At 30.3% G+C, this 25,426-nt stretch overlaps 2 protein-coding genes and 1 non-coding gene across 4 annotated transcripts; all 3 read left to right on the top strand.

Annotated features, from left to right (window-relative positions):
* Positions 1-945: 945 nt before the first annotated feature.
* On the top strand, positions 946-4,879 carry LOC110645789 (UDP-D-apiose/UDP-D-xylose synthase 1). Its single transcript, XM_021799037.2, has 9 exons — positions 946-1,622; positions 1,740-1,832; positions 2,025-2,132; positions 3,265-3,379; positions 3,454-3,587; positions 3,691-3,792; positions 3,885-3,977; positions 4,078-4,213; positions 4,338-4,879. Exons 1-9 carry the CDS (start codon positions 1,347-1,349, stop codon positions 4,448-4,450), a joined length of 1,170 nt encoding a protein of 389 aa, XP_021654729.2. The 5' UTR covers positions 946-1,346; the 3' UTR covers positions 4,451-4,879.
* A 5,160-nt stretch (positions 4,880-10,039) lies between these two features.
* LOC110645790 (BTB/POZ domain-containing protein At3g44820) lies at positions 10,040-15,622 on the top strand. 2 transcript variants are annotated; one of them, XM_021799038.2, is made up of 4 exons: positions 10,040-10,927; positions 11,238-11,307; positions 13,285-14,481; positions 14,560-15,622. In XM_021799038.2, the coding sequence occupies exons 1-4, from the start codon at positions 10,878-10,880 to the stop codon at positions 15,127-15,129; spliced, it is 1,887 nt and encodes a 628-aa protein (XP_021654730.2). In that variant the 5' UTR covers positions 10,040-10,877; the 3' UTR covers positions 15,130-15,622. The 2 variants fall into 2 exon arrangements, with proteins under 2 accessions (XP_021654730.2, XP_021654731.2); XM_021799039.2 differs by lacking the exon at positions 11,238-11,307 and having other exon boundaries at positions 10,042-10,927.
* A 563-nt stretch (positions 15,623-16,185) lies between these two features.
* On the top strand, positions 16,186-16,267 carry TRNAS-GCU (transfer RNA serine (anticodon GCU)). Its single transcript has one exon. It is a non-coding gene; the product is annotated as a tRNA-Ser (tRNA).
* The last annotated feature ends 9,159 nt before the right edge of the window (positions 16,268-25,426 follow it).

The following is a 25,426-nucleotide window of genomic DNA, read 5'->3' as shown; positions in this document are numbered from 1 at the left end:
TCAGGTGGTCTATCAAAATGTTCCATGACCAATCAGTATAATGAGGTTGGATAATTTTTCCATCCATTCGGGTAGAGATCATACCTTCGAACATGATATTTTGTATATATAAATGTGATAATTACTATATGCTCATGTGTCATCAATCTATTAGGCGAATATTTTTACATGTATTAATTAGTAATAAAGTCTCTACGAGTTTAATTTTCAATCAAACAATTAATACAACTTTTTTAAACAATGAAGTTTAAATATAATTTGTTATGATTTTGATAATAATTTATTCTCATAATTAATTTATGTATAAATATATTATATATAAAAAAAAAGTGGATTTCCCTTAGGGTTCTTCGATCTATATTCATCGGAAATAATAAGAGTTAAGATAACTCTAAAGTTAAAGGTGTCAAAAAGTATATAATAAATATAGGTCGAAATTACTATCTACTAACAATTTTATTGCAAAATTTGCAAATGAAAATAAAAATTTCTCTAGATGGCTTCAAATTGCGTGGCATGGTTGTTCACATGCAGTTAACATCAAAGTGCGTGCCCAATATAGCATCAAACGGCGTGCCATCATCACCCTCAAAATTAGTAGCTGTTTTCTATTTAAAACCGCAGCCCCTTCTTCTTTCTCTTGCACAGCAGCAAGCACTAAACCCTCATTTAGAAAGTTCTCCAAAAAGAGAAAAAAAAGCACTTATATATATACAAATATATTACAATTATTATGATTAAAGGATATTAAATTTAATTTTAAATTATTTTTTAATACTTTATAATAAACATATTTAAGAGATATTTTCTTCAATAATTATTACAATAATAATCGTTTTTTTTTCCAAAGGTAATCAAACGATTTCTTGATAAGCATTCTCGAGTGGCAAATCCAATTCAGATCGTCTTCTTATTTTATAGCTGGCAGCTGAGTGGGGGACACGGATAGAATTTTCATGGCCATCCTCCGATCCAATCATAAATCACTGTCTACACTAAAGAAATCCACTACTCCGCAGACCATAGTTACCACATAATCACTCACACGCGGCACTCATCCACGGCAAGTACGAATCACATTACTCCACCCCTCCCTGCTCATATAAATTGCAAACTCTCACTTTCGGTGCATGATCCTCCTTTTTATTTCGTTCTTTTGCAGTCCAGAAATCTCCTTTATTCTGCTTCGGTTTGGCACCGTCGGCTCACGTTAGCTTCCACCACCGTTACTTCCATTAAATAGATGGACGCGTAAAAGCATTTCAATTTCCATTTCCTTTTCCGTTTTCATTTCTCGTTTGAGAGAGATTTTGGCCTTTTGCACTTTTTGGTGATTGTTTGAAACAATGGCGACGGCGATGAATAGGGTGGATCTGGATGGGAGGCCGATAAGGCCGATCACAATATGCATGATTGGTGCTGGAGGTTTCATTGGCTCCCACCTTTGTGAGAAGTTGTTGATGGAGACGCCGCACACGATCTTGGCTCTGGATGTCTACAACGATAAGATCAAGCACCTCCTCAAGACGGAATCACTCTCTTGGAACGACCGGATCCAGTTCCACCGCCTCAACATCAAAAATGACTCCCGCCTTGAAGGCCTTATCAAGATGGCGGATCTGGTACCATCTCTTTCATGCTCTGGAGCTTTTAGTTAACTGTTGCGTTTTTTGTATTTTGTTTGTCGTTTTTTTGTTTTGCTTGTTTTGGCGCTAATGCGGTGGATTTGTGTGCTGTAGACGATAAATCTGGCGGCTATTTGTACTCCGGCGGATTACAATACGCGTCCGTTGGACACGATTTACAGCAATTTTATTGATTCGCTCCCAGTGGTACTTGTCTCTGCCATTTCTCTTTTTCGGTTTAATGCATGTTTTTTCTTTACTCGGATTCTGTTTTGTGTCATTTTCGGTCATTTTGTTATTTTAGTTTTTGAGATCAAGTTGAAATGACAATATTTGGTTGTTAGGATTTTAGGAATTAGTTGAACTTGATGTGTGATTTTCATTTATTTGTATATTTAGGTGAAGTACTGTACGGAGAATAACAAGCGTCTAATTCACTTCTCGACTTGCGAGGTGTATGGTAAAACGATTGGGAGCTTTCTTCCTAAAGATAGCCCTCTTCGTCAGGTGAGCCTTCGCATTCTCTTTCTCATTTCTTCAGTTTGCATTATCTTTTCTTGGTGGATTAATAGTTGAAAAGGATATATTGTGTTAGCTTACTCCCATTTAGTAGTGATTTGCGTGTGGGTTCGTTGTAGGACGTCTTGATGTGGATATAATTTAAGATTTGTGATTAAATGTTTTTATCTAAAATGCTGTTTATTGAAAGCTATTAAAGTTATGGATAAATATGGTTACGAATTGCTATAGTCTTTTAACATTGTGTTCAGTCGTACAAATAAACCATTCCCTTTGGAGCTCACTTCTAAATAAAAGTTATCAGAGGAGTACTTTTTTTTTTTCATCAGCTGTTTGGTCATGTTTAGATGTGAACTTAAAACCCCTTAGCACATGGGCCTTATGTCTTCCACCAAGATTGGTTAATAACATTTGGATTTCTTTGTGTGTGGTTTCATTTGTACTGTGATGTCATGTTAAGAGTGTTATTTATGATGAGTTTGTCTTGTAGAGCCCTTGATATTGGCATTTGGTTATGGTTCATGATTGTGAAATACAAACAGGTTGATTTTTCCTGATATTTGTGTTGGCAAATCCAGTACAGTTAAATGATATAGAGGTTTGCATGTTTTGAAGCCTTGATAACATGCAAATTTTACTGTTGTGTTGACAATCTATGAGCAAATGCTTGAGTATTTTTGTGTTTCCTAAAGTTAAGTAGTTTTGCAATGCTAATTGCTAAAGTTATTTTATTGAATATTGACAGCATGTATTGATAAATCCAGGTAGAGATGTTCTAATAAGTGGTACTGAGTTTGTGGCTCTTTATTTCCTTATCAGATACATAATCATGTATAACTTATTTTTTGTTATGTAGGATTTCTTTGATGCCATTAGAGCATCCTTGTTTAATTTTGACAATGTTGCCCATCAGACTGTACATGTATTTGCCTGCAAAGGAGTTTAGAAATCAATAATTACTTTGCACTTGCATTCGCTAATTATGGATATTATCGATTTCCTTGTTAGCTCAACAGTTTCAAATGAATTAATGATTAAGGGTTTGTGTGGTTCTGTTTGTTATTGTTTTTTAATTATCATTTCACGAGCTTGAGTAGTTGTATGTGCTATATTATCATAGGATCCTGCCTACTACATTCTTAAAGAAGATGCTTCCCCCTGTATTTTTGGACCAATTGAGAAGCAGAGGTGGTCCTATGCATGTGCAAAACAGTTGATTGAGAGGCTGATATATGGTAATCTATCTTGTCCATTGATACTATTTTTGGCATAATTGCAACATCTTTCACTAACTTGTTCTTGATTACAGCTGAGGGCGCGGAGAATGGCCTTGAGTTCACCATTGTGAGACCTTTCAACTGGATTGGACCCAGAATGGACTTCATACCTGGTATTGATGGTCCAAGTGAGGGTGTTCCCAGGGTTCTGGCATGCTTTAGCAATGTTAGTCTGATTTTTCCTGCCATGAATTTAAAGCATGCAGAATTGATTTGCATGATCTATATCTCTGGCTGCTTTTTTGTGATGTTCATTTCTTGTCCCCCAGGCTCTCTTGCGCCGTGAACCACTCAAGCTAGTGGATGGTGGTCAATCTCAGAGATCTTTCATTTACATCAAAGATGCCATTGAAGCTGTTCTCTTGATGATTGTATGTGCTATTTGCTATTTGTTGCCTTTTTTGTGCACTTTCCATGCCTTCTCATAGCAGGAGTAACTAAGTAGTGCCATCTTTTTATGCAGGAAAATCCAGCCAGGGCTAATGGTCACATTTTCAATGTTGGAAACCCTTACAATGAAGTTACTGTTAGGCAGCTTGCCGAAATGATGACTGAGGTGAGGGGTTATTATGACAATACATCTATCTTTTTCTTTTAATACCGGGTGGATTGGAATGTGTTCTTAGACATGGAATTGATATGCTTTCTCTCAACAGGTCTATGCAAACGTAAGCGGAGAACCGGCTCTGGAGGTGCCAACAGTTGATGTCTCCTCCAAGGAATTTTATGGTGAGGGATATGACGACAGTGACAAGAGAGTTCCAGACATGACCATAATCAATAGACAGCTTGGTATGTCATGTTTCCTTACCTACTTTTTTGTGTTATTATTGTTATTATTATTAAGATTGTTATTTTTATTTCCACTGTCAATAATCACACATGTTTTGACACTAGTTTGTTGCATGTATGCCAGGTTGGAACCCCAAGACATCGCTGTGGGACTTGCTTGAATCAACCCTCACTTATCAACACAGGACATATGCTGAGGCAGTTAAGAAGGCCATCGCAAGACCTTCATCCAGCTGAAGAAACACTTGAGAATCGGAATTCTTGGGTAGGCTGTTCGTTAGAATGAGTTCCAGTTCTTGTTAAGGGAATTTTAAATCTGTTAGTGGTTTGTTCCATATTATATACGCTTGCTTGTTCCATATTATATACGCTAAATTTTTTTTCGTCTTTCCAGTGTCTATAGTCATGGCTCGCAGTAGCTCAGGTATTCTGCGTTTTGGATATTACTCTTGAATAGATAATTAGGATCTTATTAGGCGAGTATATTTTGTCACGATAACTAGTCTTGTGAGCTTGGGCTACGGTATAATGGGGGCATTATACAACGTTTGTTCTGTTTCTATAGATGTTTGCTTGACATTCCTCTGTTTTGTTTCTCCAGGGATTTGTTGTATTAATTCGTTGAACCCTTCATGCTCTTATTAAATTATTATTTTTTAATTCCAACTATGAATGCCTATCGCCTGATATGGTGATCTCTTTAGGAAATTTGAATGGTGAGATTATACATTTTTTTAAAAGTTCGAGACAGAAAATTAGTTGGAACAATTCTAAATTATTGCAGCGTTTGTGAACGGTGATGCCGAGTCATGGTCGATGTGCGAATCCCTTTGGTTATGCTTTTTTGGCATGAAAAATGAAAGTGAATCCAATTTCTTGCATTCCATTTATTTTCATTACTATTTTTTTAGCAGAATTAATTGTTTGCTTTGAATATAAAACAAATTGATATTTTAAATAATATTTTATATCTAAATGATTGTATGTTATTATTAAATTATGATAATTAAGTAAATAACTACATATATTTATTGGTTTTCCAGGATATGTTTTAGCACAGCGAAAGCAGACTTTTGGGGGTATTTTGTGTCAAGTTTGGCCCTAAATTTTTGTAATAACGGGCAATTGTTGGTTATACTCAAAAGGCCGAAGCCATCATACCAACAATTTGGCAAGCCCGCAAATGATCACCTTAAACCTTTTTGGTGGTTGTCTTGTGTCGACTTTTGATGATCACAATTTTTTTTAATATTGTAATTCATTGCATTAAGCAAGGCCTTTGGGCAAATACATAGTTCAAATTATATAATAGGCAAAATCAGTCTCATACAGTAAATTAAACATAATCCAAAAAACACCACCCAACAAACCATACTGCCCACGGGAAAAGGAAATCGCCACGCCCGTGGAGTGGCATCGCCAGACACCCAGAATCGAAGCTGCTGTAGTGACTAAGTGAGGAAATTCCAAAGCATTACAGGCAAACTATAATCTCTAAAATACCAAATCATGCAAACTCAATCACCACTAGACCATTGACAAACGAAACGTGGTATTCCCGCTATGGGAAAATCAACAGTAAATCTTCAAGCGTCGACTCTAACCCTCGAAATCACTTGAAACAAATTCCCAAGTCGATCATTGTCCTTCCATTGAAACTGAACTTAATAGCACCAAGAAAGAAACAGAACCATGAAAACATGGGTCCTTCAACCACGATGCCGCACCACAGAACCAACAGAAAAAACCTTCACTGATAACATTCATTTTGTAAACAAAAACCAATCAAAATTATACACAGCCTCATGCAAAAGGCCACTGTGATTTCTCAAGGCAGCATATGATATCACTGTGATTTCAGTCACCAGTCCAAAAGGCCACAATACCTATTTTGCACTAGTTTCTTCTACTGAATTGTATTTTTTATATTATGAAATTAATAACATATTTAATCTCGATATAAATAGAGCAAAATATCCCCAAATATAGCATCACCTTTAGGGTCTATTTCATGAAGAAAACTGCCATATTTTTGGTCTCTCAAATTGACTAGTTACAAACTTGGGATCTTCATTACATCACCATACCATTGATTGGGTTGCTAAAAATTAATCAAAGTGGGTTTCTCGTTAATAATAATTTATTACACCTAGTTGGCATGATCTACACACCCAATAATATGCTGCTTTCCATGTTTGATGAAATATAATCCCAAAAATGAAAAACCAAGAAAGAATCTTTATTATTACCTTCCAACAGGTCAAGAATATTTTATTATTAGGAAATTTATAATTTGATTTTTGAATTTTGCTCTATAATACACTTTAGTCTCTGAATTTTATACTATATTATATTTTAGTACATGAATTTTGAGAAATGAATTATTGAGTCCCTTTATTTAATTTAATTTATCAAACAATTTAGTCAATAATTTTAATGTTTACTATAATTTTATCTATTGTCAGAATAACTAAATTATTCTATTTATTAAAATTATAGGACTAAATTATGATATAGTATAAAATTCATTAATCAAATAATTAATTTTCAAAAATTCATAAAGTAGGGTATAATATAGTACGAAATTTAGAGATTAAATAATTAATTTCTCAAAATTTAAAAACTATAACATAGGACAAAATTTAGAAACTAAATTACAAATTTTCCTTATTATTATTGCTATAGCAATGATTTTCAAAACCTTTAACACATTAATGCTTTAATTTTAAGCGTTTTTAAAAAATATAGGCCAATTTTCTCCATTGATCTAATTTAAAATTAAACTCAACTCAGCTTAACTCAACTAAGCCTTTATTCAAAAAATTTGGGGTCGGCTATATGAATTCTCTATCTCCACTTTAAACGATTTTGGATTAATTCATCGGACTAATTTAAAATAAAACTAAATCAAAATTAATTAAATTTTATTTTTAAATCGGCAAGAATTAATGCTGAAATTGATTAATTTGGGATTAAAATTTCTTTATATTTAAAAAAAAATATATTTAGTTATTAAATTTTATTAAAATTAAAATTGAAATATAATTAGAATCAAGAGATATTCTATAATTCAATTTCGATTCCTTTAAATTTTAAATGAAAATTATTGATTCCGACCTGAAACCCTAGAGTCAGGCACCTCACTTTCATTAATTAAGGATTTCTTTTTTTTTTTTCCCCAATACATTAATTAAGGATTTCAGATGTATGGTTGTTATTAATTTGTATGATTGCAATAATGGAGTACTGCTCATACAATTATTCAATGCAATATCATTAATTATATTCAGTAAATTACATTGACAGCATCTTAATTTAGAAATATATAATAATAGTATATTTAAATTTTAATTTATAACACGATAAATAACATAAAATTTTCTTGTGATCTTTAATAGTCAATATGTAAATTATTCTGTTGAAGTGATATTTGTTATATTAAAATTTATATTTTTTCTCTATATTTATTAAGTATCAATCGCTCTAATGATTAAAATTACATAAATCGACATTTCAATAATTTAAAATTTATTATCCGAAACTATTAATTCATAAAATATAAAATTTTAATTCAATAAAAATCATTTCAGCATAAATAACTTAAACACCAACTATTGAAAATCATTAGAGATTTTTATGTTACTAAGATTAAAAATCAATGAATTTTATATTATAAATTAAAGTTTTAATATCTCTATATTAATATACTGTCCATATAATTTACCCTAATTATATTTGATGTGTAGATTATCCTCTTTGAATTTCTGACAGACTTAAACAATTATAAACATTAGGGTTATAATTTTTTTTTTCTTGAAGCAAAATCATTAATTAGGGTTACTATTTGTCTGGAAAGAAAATGATAAGGTCTGCCATATATTTATAAAAAAAAAAATTAATTATTTTAAAAGGGAAAAGTATTTATTGTTAATGATTGAATAACAATGAAGTAAGAATATCGGTTTTAAATCAACAAAACTTAAATTTTCAAATAAAAATTATTTTCTTGAATAATAAATTAAAATATTTCAACAACTAATTCTTAAGAATATTTTTGTTTATTGTGTTTTTATGCATTTTGTATATTTTATTTTATTGTTAAAATATCATATAAAAATAGAATAAATAAAAAAAGGCTATATTTATTTCATATTTAATATTTTTCTCATTTTTAATATTTGGGGCACTCAAGAAATTTGATCAATAAAAAATATTTTATTGGTCAGATAAAAAATTAAGTCATTTTTAATTTTATCTTTTAAAAGAGAAAATCGTTTTTTTATTTTTTAAACTTCAATAATTTAGTAAATTGTTAAAATATTTATACATACATAATATAAATATATATTATTAATTTAATATTTTAATCAAATAATGAAAGTATTTTTTATAAAAAAATATTTGTTTATAAAATGTTTTTAGTGAAAATATCCGCGAAATAAATAATAACATTTGAATGTTATTATGTTTTTTAGGAAAGAATATTTATTTAAAACATTAAAATGTTTTTTACTTTTATAGCTTAATTTTAAGTATATGCATATTTTTAAGACCTGTAATATTATTATCTCTTATCATTTTTATTTATTATAAAATAAATAAAAAATATATATTAATGAAAGAGAAGGTTCTTTTCTTACATTTAAATATATTTTCAGCCAATTTATGTGTATTCAAATTAAATTTTATTTTTGAATGACTTTAAACTATTTTAAGGATGCATTCTTCCATATCAAATAATATATTTGAAATTTTTATATAATTTTTTATTTTTTAAAAAAATAAAATTATTAATGTGATAAAAAAATGAATTAAATAATTCTTGTAAATAGAGAAAATTTCTATTGAAAGCGCTTTACCCTGTAATGAATTTTTAGGTACGAATTTAATTGAGCTTAACCCAATGAATTGCGAGATACCTGTTATCTACTAAAAATACGAATTTGATTGAGCTTAACCCAATGAATTGCGAGATACCTGTTATCTACTTAAATAATAATAATAATAATAATAATAATAATAATAATAATTCTATTGGATATATGAGAAAGAAGATGAAGGCAATATTGGTTGGTAGATGTAAGGTGCATGCTATTTATGAATACATATGTATGTTAACATCATAAGCATCTTTTTTAACCAATTAAGTGTCTTATATCATTAGATAAGACAAACTGTCTATTAATAATACCACAACAACTACATTGATTATAAATCATGCCAATTCCACCAATTATTCTCCTCACCTACTATTGTAAAGCAAAGCATGAGTCCTCCCTAAATTTATAATAAAAATAAAAAAATAAAAATTTAGAATTACTCCAAACCATGCATTATAACTCTAAAAATTTAGAATTATAATATTTATTTTTTTATTTTTATTATAAATTTAACAAAACTGAACAAGGAAACAATTTATATAATCGATCACAATTAATATAAAATTAATATTTAGTTATTATTATTTTTATAAATTAATTTATAATTTTTGAAAAATATTAGTATTAATTGCAAGTGATACTATACATGACGTATCATAATTTTAAACAAAATCAAATTGAAATCGATTGAATTTGAATTTAATCAAATCGATTTTAGTTTTGATTTTAATTCAAAAACCATATTTTTACTTTATTTTTTAATTCGAATCATTGAATTTAATCAAATCACATTGGATTGATTCGAAACTGATCCGATTTCGATTCCCATTCAAAATCGGACCATGCCAGCTTAGGCGACACGATTGAATGATTGAAACATCCGAACCATTAACTTAAATGAATTTCACATGAATCAACGATAAAGATGCATTAAGGCAATTACATAGGCACTCCTCAGAGAAATATTTATTTACTTGTTCATATTAGTAAGGAATGAAGGCGGCAATTAGAGGTCTTCCATGTGGACTAATAATCATTAGAAGAATGGAACACATGGCCCAAGTAACACTCCAAGCTCTTCTAAACGCACGCGTTTTGAATGATGATTGCAGGCAAAGTGTTCGACAAAAAGCTCAAGACAAACATAATTTCTTTTACCAGTTTTGGCCTCTCTTATCATTACCCTTGTCTGTCTGCTTTCTCCCATTTGGACACTATTTAGCAGGTGTCCATCTCCTTTTAGCTTCAAAAATCTTGTGCTTCGATTTGCTTTTCCTTTCACTTAAAGTTAAGAATTTTTAAAATTGCATTTAGAGCTTTTCGTTTTCGCTTTTGCCGCCTATATATCCTGTTCTGCGCATTCTTTCTTCTTTTAACTGTTTTCTTTTTTGTGGGTTTTTATTTTTTATTTTTTTAATTGTATGGTGCTGCTTGTGGTTGTTGGTTTTCTTGTTGGGGTTTTCGCTGGGCATGTAATTCGGCTTTTGATGGGCACACACTATCCGCAATTGTGTGTATGTGTTTGTTTTTCTTAGCTGTAAAGAGGCCCACTGTAGTTGCCCACAAGTCCACATTTGACTTGTTTAGACCCTTGAATGTTTTGTGCTTCTTTTGTTTCGCCTCCTCCTTCTTTCCCTTTTTTAACACCGTGATGTAGAAGTAACACTCAAGAGCTTTGTGGGAAATTTCCCTCTTGTTTTAGAGGCTTTTATTCTTTATGCCTACTCGGACTTTGGCCTGGCTTACGGATAAAAAAGGGGTCTTTGTTTCTTCTAAGCTTGGTCATGGCCCCTGCAAGGAAAGTTACTGGGTTTCTTAAAGAGGGCAATGACTGGTACGAACACTATTTATCTCTCTAACCATTTTTCTGTGTTTTTCTGCTTTTTTCTCACCGGCATGTGCTTATTTTGTTTAATTTGATTCTATTTCTATTCTTATTGTTTCATTATAAGTCTGAATTCTACTTTTAACTCGAATGAATTTAATTGGCCCTGTCATGCTTGCTACATAATTCAGATGGCTTTGAAGAAAAGAGTTTATGATATTGCATGTGGTGGTGATCATTTGATGAAAGTGTTCATTCCTAATAGAAGAATTAGTGAAGAGTATGTGTAATATATTGTGAATTTTGGTGGGTCTGGCAGGTTCTATAATGCAGGGTTGCCAAGTGATATAACTGTTGTTGTGGATGGCATAAACTTCCACCTTCATAAGGTGAGCCAATATTCACCCATTTTTTTTAGGGTTGGGGAACTTAGTAACTTATTCATACTTCCTTTTGTTGCATCTGTAAATTGTATCCGAAATGAATTATAATCTTTATTTAAGAGTTACATATAACCGTGGATTTTATTTTTCCCTGCTCTCTCTCCACACCCCCCCCCCCCCCCCCCCCACCTCTTTCTCTCTCTCTCTCTCTCATTAAATTATGCTTCATCATGATGATTTTGTTGTAGTTCGTCTTTCTTTTTAAAATTTGGGTGATTCATTTTCAAAAGCTTAATGTGACTGGTAAGTTCTTGGCATTCAGAGAGTCCTATAGTCGCGTGCCAGGGAAATCAATGATTTTTCTCATTCCTTTAATGGTTCATTTTTATGGGTTCACTACATCACGTGTGTTAAATCCTTTGGGCTTTCTCAAAGTCCCATTTAAATGGATATTTACTCATGGGGGCTTCTTGCTGGCCAGTGAGTTCTTATTTTTTAAGTGAGTTTCCCAGGCTTAAAGAATCTAGACCCTGTATGGGATAGCAAAGGTATAATGGAATGCATTGAAGTAATTAGTTTGGTGTTCTGATGATGCAAGCCCTGGAAATTGTAACATTATATGTTATTTGTAAGCAACTGGGGTGGGATTATGAGAATTCAAAAATCAAGGAGTGAAGAATATTGAGGTGGAGAAACCATGGAGGCACCGAAAATAATTGTGGTTGATTACTGATCCAACTGTTCCAAACCACAATGTTATGGTCCTTGTTTTTTGTTAGCATCTTCTCAGATGTCTTTCCAAATAAACAAACTGGAGATGCTAGATTTCTGGATTTATGTCTTGTTGTTTGGACTTCAGCAAATTTGCTTGCTTTGTAAGGTTGCTTAGAGACCAAGATGCTCATATAAGTAGGTTGTTTGACAGAAAGGTATTTTCTGTGAGAGACCAAAAACATGTCATGATCCTAATGAGTACTGTGAATCAATCCTCATGGTTGCATTGTTGAGCCCAAGAATTCTACCTTATTTTTGCTATGCAACTTTAGTCAAGGCTTCCTGATTCTCATTTGGATTTGATTGAAAACAAAAGTCTGTACTGGAAGTAATATGTTGGAAACTGATGTGGAAACTGTTGCAGGAAAAGAGAATAACATAAACATATGACATTTTATCCAAGGAAGGCAAAGTAACAGGTGGGGAATATGGCACGTGAAACTGGATACAAGTGAAATTAATAAGCTCTTGGTGTAACTATTTGTCCTCAATAGAAAAGGGTTTTGGTTTGGGTTTCTTGTTTGTTTACAATATGGACTTGGTGTGTTCTGCAAATGTAATTGTAACAATGGGCATGAATGAGTTTATATTTCTTGGATTCACTGTAGGAACAAGTGGAATGGTACACTGGAGTTGTCAAGAAAATAATATATTTTTTCATTATTATTGGATGAAACACATCGCTTATTTTGAGCAAATGATATGGATCATATTATTTTGGTTGCTAGGCAATCCACTGTAAACCAAAGTTGAAAAAACAAAAATGGTTCCAAAGGTAGCTGGGATCTTACTAGTTAAGTTTGAAATACATCTAAAGCATAAGCCAATGACAAAGAAATGAATTATAGGGATTTGGATGAATTGTATCAACTAATGAGAACCTGCTTTGTTTATTCAATATATGGTTGCCTGGATTATGCTAGTTGTGTTCATCTTCTTCTGTGAATAATTGTTTTTTTTTTTCTAAATACTTTTACATATTATTTTTTCCGTTACCATTATTCGTACCACCTTTCCTTCTCTGGTTACTGATAATATAGAATTCTAATGGCTCTCGTACACCAATTGTCAAAACAGATGGATTAATGTTTCTTATTTTTTGTTACTGCACTTAATTATATATCAGTGCTGAACTTTTTTTATATTGAAATGATATAATAGTGTCAAATTCTATTTTGGAACCATTTTTAACAAGATGTATCTATCCAGTTTCCACTAGTATCAAAATGTGGGAAGATAGCACGGATATGTGAAGAATCATTTGAAAAGGCTTTTACTATGGCCCTTGAAGACTTCCCTGGTGGTCCTGACACTTTCCTGATCATAGTAAAATTTTGCTATGGCATGCGGGCAGAACTGACACCAAGAAACATAGTAACTGTCTCTTGTGCGGCAGACTATCTTGAAATGACAGACGAGTATGGGGAAGATAACTTGCTGTCCAAATCAGAGAGTTTCTTCCACAAGAATGTACTTCGCAACTGGAAGGACTGTATATTGGCTCTTCAGAGTTGTGATCCATTGACACCAAGGGTGGAAAAGCTCCAGATAGTAAGCAAATCTTTGAATGCTTTGTCTATGATGGTCTGCACAGATCCTAGTTTGTTTGGGTGGCCCATGATGATGTATGGTAGGTTACAGAGCCCAGGTGGTAGCATCCTATGGAATGGAATAAACACCGGTGCAAGAATCCGAAGCACAGAATCTGACTGGTGGTTTGAAGACATCTCTTACCTTAGTGTAGGTTTGTTTGAAAAACTAATCCATACAATGGAAACAAGAGGTGTTAGACCTGAAAATCTTGTGGGTGCAATTATGTACTATGCCAGGAAGTATCTACCAGGTCTGGGCCGGTGGCAGAGCAGACAAAGTGGTAAAACTAGAACTGTTGCCAGTTTCAGCTTGACACCTGCTGCTGTTGATCAAAAGGTTTTGTTGGAAACTATTGAAAAGCTTCTCCCAGAAAAGAAGGGGAAATCATTCTGCCGTTTTTTATTGGGACTTCTTCGTGTTGCATTGATTTTGAGTGTCAGACAAACATGTAAGGATTCTTTAGAAAGGAGAATAGGGATGCAACTGGAAATGGCAACCCTGGATGCTCTTCTTATTCCTACTTACTCAGATTCTGATACTTTATATGATACTGACTGCATGGAACGTATCATCCATCACTTCATGAATTCAGAATCAAGGATAACATCATTTTCTCCATCATTGGACCTGGAAACATCACCATCATCTGAACCATTGAGAAAGGTTGCAAAACTAATGGACAACTATATTGCAGAGGTTGCTTCTGATGTAAATTTGAAACCGATGAAGATACGTTCTCTTGCAGAGGCTCTTCCAGAATCTTCAAGAGCATTGCATGATGGGTTATACAGATCATTGGATATATATTTCAAGGTTTGAATTCACTGGACCTTCTCCTGAAATAAAGGCTTCATTTAGTTTAAAGGTTTGTAATCTCTAATCGTTGTGCAGGCTCATCCTTGGCTGTCTGAGAGAGAGAAGGAAGAACTTTGCAACATCATTGACTACCAGAAACTCTCCATTGATGCATGTGCCCATGCTTCCCAGAATGACAGGCTACCACTTAGAGTCGTTCTTCAAGTTCTGTTCTTTGAGCAGATGCAGTTGAGAACTGCTCTTGCTGGCTGTCTCCATGTCTTGGACGCTGAAAATGCCCCTGCAGGTCCCATGACAGTACCAACTGACACGGCAGGACAAATTGTACAGAGAGATGGGTGGGTAACAGTTGTGCGTGAGAACCAGGTTTTAAAAGTAGATATGGAAAATATGAGGTCTAGAGTTGGGGAGCTTGAAGAAGAATTTAGCAAAATAAAACAAGAGATGAAGAGGGTGACGAAATCACATAGCTCTCTTAGTTCCCCTCGCTTGGTTGCCCGGAAAATTGGGTGCAAGCTTCTTCCACGATCCTCGGATGCCCAACCAGATACTGTTGACAGCACTGGGCCCACTCCAAGAGCATCAGTTGAACAACCACGTTCTTCCCGGCATTCTAGACATAGGAAAAGTTTCTCATTGTTTTGAGAGCTGACACAAGGGAATTAAAGACTGTAAAAATGAAAAGCTTGTATAATCCAAAATGCAGTACAGATACAACAGAAAGGATCACTGTTTCTACTAGCAGCGTTGGATTCAAGATATAAATACAAGGGAGTCTGAAGCTTCTTCCCATCTTCTTGAAGCGTACTTATTTCAAGTTTCTTTCAACATTTGTAAGGGGCTATTTTTTTCTCAAATTTTTTGAGTGGTAGTTTTATAGTGAGTTGTTAAAAAGAAAGTTGAGAATGCCATAAGCTCCAGTCCAAATCTGGACTTGTAGTTACACTACCCCAGATTTCTAGTGGAGCTACCATACATCTTGTATTTATCACAGGAAAAAAAATGTATTTATCACATTAGGCATTGTTCTTTTCTTTTATCCTTTTGTCCTCCCTCTTTACAGGTGTATATGTGCACAGTTATGTGAATTGTTTCTTAAGATTGTAATTGGGAATATATCAGAAAATTCATGTTGCAATGTTTAAACTTCTTCCTGAATTTGTCTGACTTGACTTGTATATTCTCTCTGGTTTAGCATTCAAGGTACCTTCCTATTTTCAAGTGCAGTGGCTGGCTCTGATGATAAAAGTCTCACCTGTTTTATGTGGGGGGATTCACATCAATTAACAGTGCATATCATTCAGTTGGGTCACCCCTGACTTTGCAAAGCGTGAAATATACAGAGCCTGAACTTAAGCAAAACCTTAGGATTATAAAATTTTTAGACTACGGTTTTGTTGAGCTGCTGATGAAAAAAAAAAATCTTAAATGTATTAGACAAAGTTAAAAATTAATTTAAAAAATAAATGTGACATGTTTTAGGCATGAAAATATCAAAATAATAAAATAATTTTTTTAATTTATTTTTTTAACAATATCTAAAATGGTTGTGCTTTTTAAAAGTGCGTTTTTAGCTCTCAAGCTGGGCTCTAGATCATTTAAAGAAACTGAAGGAAACCATTCTTGTGGGTCAGAAGGAGAATTGGATTAACAGAGATAGTATAATATTTCTAAACTTTTCTGGATCCACCAGGCAACCAAGTCGCTTTGGCCGAGTGGTTAAGGCGTGTGCCTGCTAAGTACATGGGGTTTCCCCGCGAGAGTTCGAATCTCTCAGGCGACGATTTCAATTATTTTTCGTCCTTTCCTATTTCCGTTCTTATCGCGCAGCGGCCAAGTTCTTCCCACTCCTCTGGTCTCCGCCTCAAGTAGCCATTCCTTCCAATTTATTCCAAGACTACACAAATAATTTATAATTTTTATTTTTAAATTATATTTTAAATAAAATAAATTATTATTATTATTATTAAATTAATTTTTAATTAAAAAATTTCTTTTATATAATTTAAATAAATTTTTATTTATTATAATAATAAAATTTTAATTAATTTATAATATAATTAATTAAAATGTTCATTTAATTCTTTTTTTATATACATTAAAAAACATTTTTTTTCAGAACATTAAAAATATTTTCTATGATTACTTATTACTTTATTCAATTTATTTAAATTTCCATAACAAACAAAATTGACAGCTGCCAAATATTTTTGTCTTCTTTTCTTTCCTTCTTTTGTTCTTTCTCCTATTTTAATTTTTTATTTATATATGTATATTTCATTTTTAGGATTAATTCATTTATTTAATTTTTTAAAATGAGATATAAAAAATATTGCTAATAAAACTTTTTACTTCATCGTTTTCAAATTTAAAAAAAAAATAAATTAGGATTATAGAATTTTGTAAACATTAATGTACATTATAATAATTATATTAATGTATTAAAATATTTTTAAAAAAGTTTAATAGAAAAATTCTATTTGGCATCATATTATAAAAATTTGAAAAATTAAAATTTAATTTCAATTTTAATAATATTTAATTTTTTTTTAAATTTAAATTCAGTGCCATATAAATTGGAAGTATTTCATTGCCAAACATGCCTTTAGGCTTTGGGTTTGTAGTTTTGCGGGTATCCGGATCCGTTAACGTTTTCCCACATTTGGGGTTTGAATTATAATTAAATAGTTCAATTTGGCGATGATTAAACCCTAAGCAATTTCAAATCGATTTTGATTTATATAACTATTAAATCATTTCAATCTAATTTTGTTAGTTTTTATCCAATTTTGATTTCAAATAGGCTCGTGGCCAAATTTTAGGGAGTAAACCAATTTTTTTTTTTCTAAAATTAAAATAAAATTTACAACAAATTAAAGTAAAATTAAAATCTATATATATAAAAAAAGAGAAAGATACTTTTAAGAGAATATCACATGGTAATATTTTTTATACTAATTATTATTATTTTTTTAATTTTTAATTATCATTATTATTTATAATATTACTTTAATATTTATAATTTAAATTATTATTTTTTAAAATTTAATTTTTAAAAATTAAAATATTTTGTAATTAAACGTGATATTTAAAAATGATTTATATTAACTTTTTTTTTATATTTAATTATGTAAAAATATTATCTACTGTCATTTTCTTTATTAAAAATAATAATAATTTAAAATAAAAAATAATTTAAAATATGATAAAATCGACAACAATAACAATAACAACAATAATAATAATAATAATAATAATAATAATAATAATAATAATAATAATAATAATAATGGCTGTATATAATCATTAATTTATAATTTTATAATCAATTATTATACAATTTAATCAACTTTAAATTATTTCATATTTTAATAAATATTTTTATTATATTATTTAATTTTCTATTATTTTGATTATGAAATCTTTGTTAAAAAAATTGAAAGACAAAAAGTGTAATATACGTAAAAAGTTATAAAAATAAAATATGGAGATTTGATTTATTTATAATTAGTATGTGTCATTTTTTATGTTAATAATTTAATATTTATTTCATTTCACTTTCTCAGTATTAATTATTATTATTATTATTATTATTATTATTATGGTCAACTTATGACTATTAAATTGAAATGGCCAAATAAATAAAAAATATTTTACTGTTATAAAATTTGAATTTAAATGCATTTGTTATTTTTTTAATTAAATAATATTTAATTATAAAATAAATTTTTATTTAAATAGTTTTTATTTGTTTGTTTATATATAGTATGTAATATGAGATATTTTATACATATCAATTACTCTTTTCTCACAAAATATTTTCATTATTTTTTCAAAATTTATTAGTTGTCATTCTCAAATTTTATTTATTTAAATATATTTAATTAATATTTGTTTAATTACTAGTTTTTTTATAAATTTTTTTATTTAATATTTCTTAAACTTTTTAATATTTTATTTCATTATAATTATATATTGAATACAATTATAACTAATATTTTAATTTTTCATATTTTATTAACATTAATTTTCAATCAAATTATTTTTAAATTTTAATTAAATATCTAAATTTTTATGCATGAATTATCTCTTAACTATATTTTTATACAGAAGTAGAATTTCAAAAATAGATTACAATTTATAATTATATCGAAAATTTAATTACAAGTAAAAATGATTAAAAATATTAAAATTATTGAATCTGTCTTTTAAAAAATAATATGTATTTTTAAGATTTATTATATTAATAGAAAATGATGTTATCTTAAAATTTTAATTTTTATAAAATATATTTATCTTATATAATAAATTTATATAAAACGATAACCATTTATATTCATTTATGAGAAAATTTATTTTATAAAAAATATATCAGATTAATAAAAAAAATTACTCTTTATAAAATTTAAAGATATACTATTTTTAAAGAATAATATAATAAATTTTATTTTTAATTAATAATAATATTATATATTTTCATTGTTATTAAAATTAAACAATTCAATTCATTACTAATAATTTAATATATTTTTATTACGTTAATAATGAAAAATATTATATTTATATATTTTTAAATAACATTATTTTCACATTAATATAATATATTTTATTTAATCTAAAAAAATAAATATCGACTTATACAAATTATGATATAAAATATAAAAATTTTATAGACACACTAAATTTAATTATCAATTTATACTTTATATTGATTTTTAGCATATATTTTAAACTTAGGCATTAATAATATTAACTGTTTTAATAATTATTAGCTAATTTAAATTTTTAGTAACTGTCATCTATTTTATTAGCTATTAACTTCTTATTCAGCACTAGTTTTTAAAATAATATTTAGTATTTTGGCTATGACTACTTTTATTATTTATATTGTTCAGTAACATAATGTATTTGGAGAGATTGAATGAGTGATTTATGAAAATTTATCTCTCATAATTTTAGATATTGATAAAGCATTTGACTATGATCTATTTATACATTTAATAGTTAATCTAATAATTATTTTTATCAAATATTTTTACTTTAAATCATTAAATAAATAACTAACTACTAACAGTTAACATCTAACAATTACCAGCTAGCAAAACAATGGACAGCTAATATTGATTAATATGGTTACTTATTAGTGATTAACTGTTTATACAATAATTTAAACTATAAAAAAAATATTGAATTATTTATTTGCATCTAGATGTGGATTAACATTAATCAATTGTTAGGCTTACTGACAGATTAAATAATGATATCAAATAATAAGTTTAGTAATTGATAATATTTAAATGGATTGGGTTATGTGATTAGGCAAGCCTGTAATGGGTCAGGCTATCCATAAGCCCAATAAAGAAGAGGCACCAACTCTCAGTGATATATATATATATTCTGATAACCCCATTTAACATCAGAAATAATTCAGATATAATTTTAATACTGTAGATATTGGGAGTTGTGAACCTACCATTTCGCTTTTGTTTTTTATTGTTCACAGAAAATTATAGATACAAGCGTATTTCCAGGTACACATATTTTATAACCATACAATCTATAACGATTTAATTTATATTTTTAACAATTGATATCAGAGCTAGGTTAGGGATTACATTTTTTTTTGTTAATTTTGTTATTGTATATTTGAATATTAGTCTTAATAAATAGATATTAAAATCGATTTCATGGTTTGATTAACAGTTTTATATAAAACGTGTGTGTGTATATATATATGTATATTATTAAATTTCAAAATCCATATGACTTTATGTTGGCTTTCGAAATAATACATAATATACTCATATAGTGATTATGATTGAATATGATTGAATTTCGTAGCCCATATGAAACCTGCATACTGTCACATGTAATTAATTTAACAAAAGCTAAGAACATAAAATATTTATAATTCTGTTTGGTTATGTGTTTATTAATTATGGTAATATTATGTGTTTATTAATAGTTGTTGATTTTTTTGAACTAATTATATTCAGGTATATTGAGAACTTATTCATGAGTAGTAATATTATTACTATGCCCATAATATAGTGTCCATGAAAATTCTGATTATGGTAAACACTTTTATGATTATGAGCTCACCTATCGTAGGACTAATCATAAAATTATTTTGTTAATTTGTTTAAAATTTTATTATATGAATTTCAAGAGTTATTTGAATTATATTAATAGTGGATATATCCATCGGTATAATACTATTTATATAATAAGTTATTATTAGTTGTAATGTTATTTGTTAATTGTCTTTAATATTTTTTAATATCCTATCGGTATAAAAGTGTTAAAGATATTGGTTTATATATATATATATATATATATATATATATATATATATATATATATATATATATATATTTAATGAGTTCAATGAGTTTTATTGATTTTATTGTAATTTGGAACCCTTAGGCGGGATTATAATAAATAACAGTTTTATTCATAATTGCTTTCTTAGCTGGATCTAAAAAGAAACTTTAGTTTTATTATTATGTTATATATATAATTCATCTTTTCTCTATTATTTTATTTCAGCTACCGTTTCTATGCAATTATCTGCCGTGAAAACTCTTAATGGCTCTAATTTTGGTGATTGGAAACAGTCTATAAGCATGTACCTAGCAATAGCCCAACTGGACTTAGCCTTAAGGGTTGATGCACCTACTGAACTTACTAATGAATCCACTGCTGCTGAAAAGACTTATCATAAGAAATGGTAAAATTTTAATAGGTTTTGCTTAATGGTGATAAAATATACTATAGATAAGTCCATAAGACAGGGTATTTCTGATAAGGAGACTGCTAAAGAATTTCTGCAGACTATTGCTGAAAAGTTTAAAAAGTTTGACAAGGCTCAAAAGAGTCATTATCTTTCTTTTTTGGAGCACACCCAATTTGATGGTGTCAGTGGTGTGCGGGAACACATCATGATACTTATAAGTTATTTCAACAAGCTCAAGTCTTTTGATGTTGATATGGGAGAAAGTTTTATGGTTTGGCGCATTCTTGAATCTCTTCCACCCCAATTCAAAATTCTCAAGACTTCTTACAACTCCTAACAAGGGGAGTGGACAGTTGATCAGTTAATAGCCATTATGCACTAAGAAGAGGAATCTATGAGAAATCTGTTTTAAGAGTAAATGGAGTTGCAGTAGTAGAACTCATAGGGACTGTTTCTTTGAATTTATCTTCTGGACATGTGTTGGAATTAAATGATACTATTTATGTTCCTTCTTCAAGGAGAAATTTAATTTTCAGTTCCATTTTAGATAAGTGTGGTTATGTGTTTCTGCAGGACAATGAAAAAAATTATTATTTATTTTAAATCTGATATTGTTGGTTCCGCTATTTTATGCAGTGGTTTATTCATGTTGGATTTAAATTATGTTCCTTTTCAATTGGTTGATCTTCCTATCAATGTTGTTATTGGGCACAAATGTCAAAGAGTTAATGAGAACTCTTCAATATTATGGCATAGACGATTGGGTCACATTTCTAGGGAAAGATTAGAAAGGATGGTTAAACAAGGTGTCTTGTATGGTTTGGATTTCTCTTATTTTAATACATGTGTTGAATGCATTAAGGAAAAATTTCCTGCTAGAGCTAGAAACAAAGGGGCAAAGAAGAGTGAAGGTGTGTTGAATTTGATTCATACAGATATCTGTGGACCCATTTCTTCTGTTGCTATGGGAGGTTTTAAATACTATATCACTTTTATTGATGACTATTCTAGATATGATTGGATTGATCTTCTTTATGAGAAGTCTAATTCCTTGGTTGCCTTTAAAGCATTTAAGGTTGCAATTGAACTGAAAACTGGGAAGAAGATTAAATTTGTAAGGTCAGATAGGGGTGGTGAGTATTATGGCAGGTATACTGAGACTAGTAGGAATCCTGGTCTTTTGCTTTGTATTTACAAGAATGTGGGATTGAGGCACAGTACACCATGCCTGGGACTCCACAACAAAATGGGGTTACAGAGAGGCGAAATCATACTTTGATGGACATGGTGAGATGTATTCTTAGTCATTCTTCTTTACTAGAATTTTTATGGGGTGATGCTTTTGAAAACTGCTGTGTACATTCTTAATCAAGTTCCTAGTAAATAAATGCCTAAGACTCCCTATGAGTTAATGTTTGGTAAGAAGCCTAGTTTGAAACATTTGCATGTATGGGATTGTAGGGCAGAGGCGAGGCCATATAACCCTTAGATCAGAAGGCTAGATGCTAAATCTGTTAGTGGTTTCCTTATTGGCTATTGTACAAATTTTAGAGTAGTAGATTTTACTGTCCAACTCATTCTACTAGAGTGATTGAATCAGATTGTGTTGTTTATTTTGAGGATGAGATGGATAGTAGGAGTCAAATACCTCGTGTTGTCAATCTTATAGATGAGATTGTTGTCTTTCTTGTGCCTTTGCTGCCTTCCTCAGTAGATTTTAATCCTCCTGAGGGCAATGATGAAGTTCATAATCCTATTGATGTCAATTTAGAACCACTGGTTGTAGATGCTGAGGGGCCTGATACAATTGATGAAGTTGTACCTTTGAGGAGATCGCAAAGGATTCATAGACCTGCAATATCAAATGATTATATGGTCTATTTACAGGAACACAAGTTTGATAGTGCTGATATTTCTGATCTTATTTCTTATCAGGAGGCTATATGTGATTCTAATTCTTCAGAATGGATAAGAGCCATGCATGATGAATTATCTTCTATGTATCACAATCAAGTCTCAGATCTTATTGAATTACAAGATGATTGTAAAGCTGTGGGTTGTAAATGGGTCTTTAAGACCAAACGTGGAGTCAAAGGTGAAATAGAAAGCTATAAGGCCAGACTAGTAGCAAAAGGTTATAATCAAAGGAAAGGTATAGATTACACAAAAACTTTTTCCCCAGTGTCCACTAAAGATGCCTTTCGTGTGGTTATGGCTTTAGTTGCTCATTATGACTTAGAACTCTACCAAATGAGTGTAAAAACAACTTTCTTAAATGGAGACTTGTATGAAGATGTGTATATGGTTCAACGTAATGGTTTCATAGAAGCTGGTAAAGAACACTTAGTGTGCAAGTTGAAAAGATCCATTTACGGGTTGAAACAGACTTCTAGACAATGGTATCTGAAGTTTGATCAAGTTTTGACTTCTCTTGGTTTTGAGGAGAATGCTTCAGATCAATACATCTTTCAGAAGGTGAGTGGGAGCCATTTCACTATTCTAGTGTTGTATGTTGATAACATTCTTCTTGCTAGTAATAGCATCAATCTCTTAAACGAGACAAAATGCATGCTTTCTAGTCACTTTGATATGAAAGATCTTGGTGAGGCCACATATGTTCTGGGTATTCAGATTCACTGTGAAAAGTCTCGATGCATATTGAGTTTGTCTCAAGGAACTTATATTGATCGAGTTCTTAAAAGATTTAATATGCACGCTTGCTCATCTTCTATTGCACTTGTTCTTTCAGGTGAGAAACTCTCTAAAGCTCAGTGTCTTTAGGATGACAAGGAAAGGACTGAAATGGAAAAGATTCCATATAGTTCTGCAGTTGGGAGCTTAATGTATGCTCAAGTATGTATTCGTCTTGATATAGCATGGTAGATACTTGAGTAATCCTGGATGGAGTCACTGGAAAGCTGCAAAGAAAGTTATGAGATATTTGCAGGCTACTAAGAATCATATGTTGACTTAAAAAACATCTGGCAATCTAGAAGTCATTAGGTACTCTGATTTTGACTTTGCAAGCTGTGTAGATGATAGAAAATCCACTGTTGGTTGCATCTTCATGATGTCTGGAGGAGCTGTTTCATGGAAAAGTGCCAACAGACACTTACCACTACCTCCACTATGGAAGCAGAGTACGTTGCTTGTTATGAGGCCACTTGTCAAGCTATTTGGTTAAAGAAATTAATTTATGGTATGCTTGTTGTTGAGAGCATCTCAAGGTCCTTGACCATTTATTGCGACAATGCTCCTATTGTTTGCTTCTCTCAAAATTACAGGAATTTTAGTCGAACTAAACATTTTGATATCAAATTCCTATTTGTTCGAGAGAAGATTCGTGAATCACATACTCGGATTGAACATATTACTACGGATCGAATTGATTGTGGATCTGTTAACCAAAGCTTTGCCCATTAGTGTTTTTCAGAAGCATGTTGTGCATATGAGTGTAGTGAAAACTTTTGATGATGCTTTGGTTTTGTGGGAGTCTGTTTTATGTTACATTTGGGTTAGTATTTGTACGGAATGCTTAGACCATTGTTTTTTGGACATATCTTGTTACATATTCCATTTAAATTTAGTTTTTATTTTTTTTTTTGAGATTTTGTTGCACATATATATAATATTGTTTTTCCTATCGGATACAATATTATTTTGTTTGCCATTACATTAACTATATTTTATAGGTTAAATTGCTTACTTGTTATTGGATATTATTTTGTATTTTATTAATCAATACTTTCAGTTTAATAAATTAATTACTGCTATCCAAGTGGGAGATTATTGGATTATTTATTTATATCTAGATGTGGATTAGCATTAATCAATTATTAGGCTCATTGACGGATTAAATAATGATATCAAATAATAAATTTAGTAATTGACAATATTTAAATGGATTTGGTAATGTGATTGAGTAAGCCTGTAATGGGTCAGGCTATCCATAAGCCCAATAAGGAAGAGGCCCAACTCTCAGTCCTATATATATATATATATTCTGATAACTCCATTTAACATAGAAAGAATTCAGATATTGGGAGTTGAACTTACCATTTCGCTTCCATTATTGAATGTTCACAGAAAATTATGAATACAAGTATATTTTCAGGTACACATATTCTCTAATGATGTAATTTATAACAATTTAATTTATATTTTTAATAAATAATTATTAAATTTAAAAATAATAATATTATTTTA

Source organism: Hevea brasiliensis, chromosome 1, assembly GCF_030052815.1.
Source record: "Hevea brasiliensis isolate MT/VB/25A 57/8 chromosome 1, ASM3005281v1, whole genome shotgun sequence".
Classification (NCBI taxonomy): domain Eukaryota; kingdom Viridiplantae; phylum Streptophyta; class Magnoliopsida; order Malpighiales; family Euphorbiaceae; genus Hevea; species Hevea brasiliensis.
Note: the sequence above shows the minus strand (reverse complement) of the source record. Positions and strands in the feature narration are given on the sequence as shown.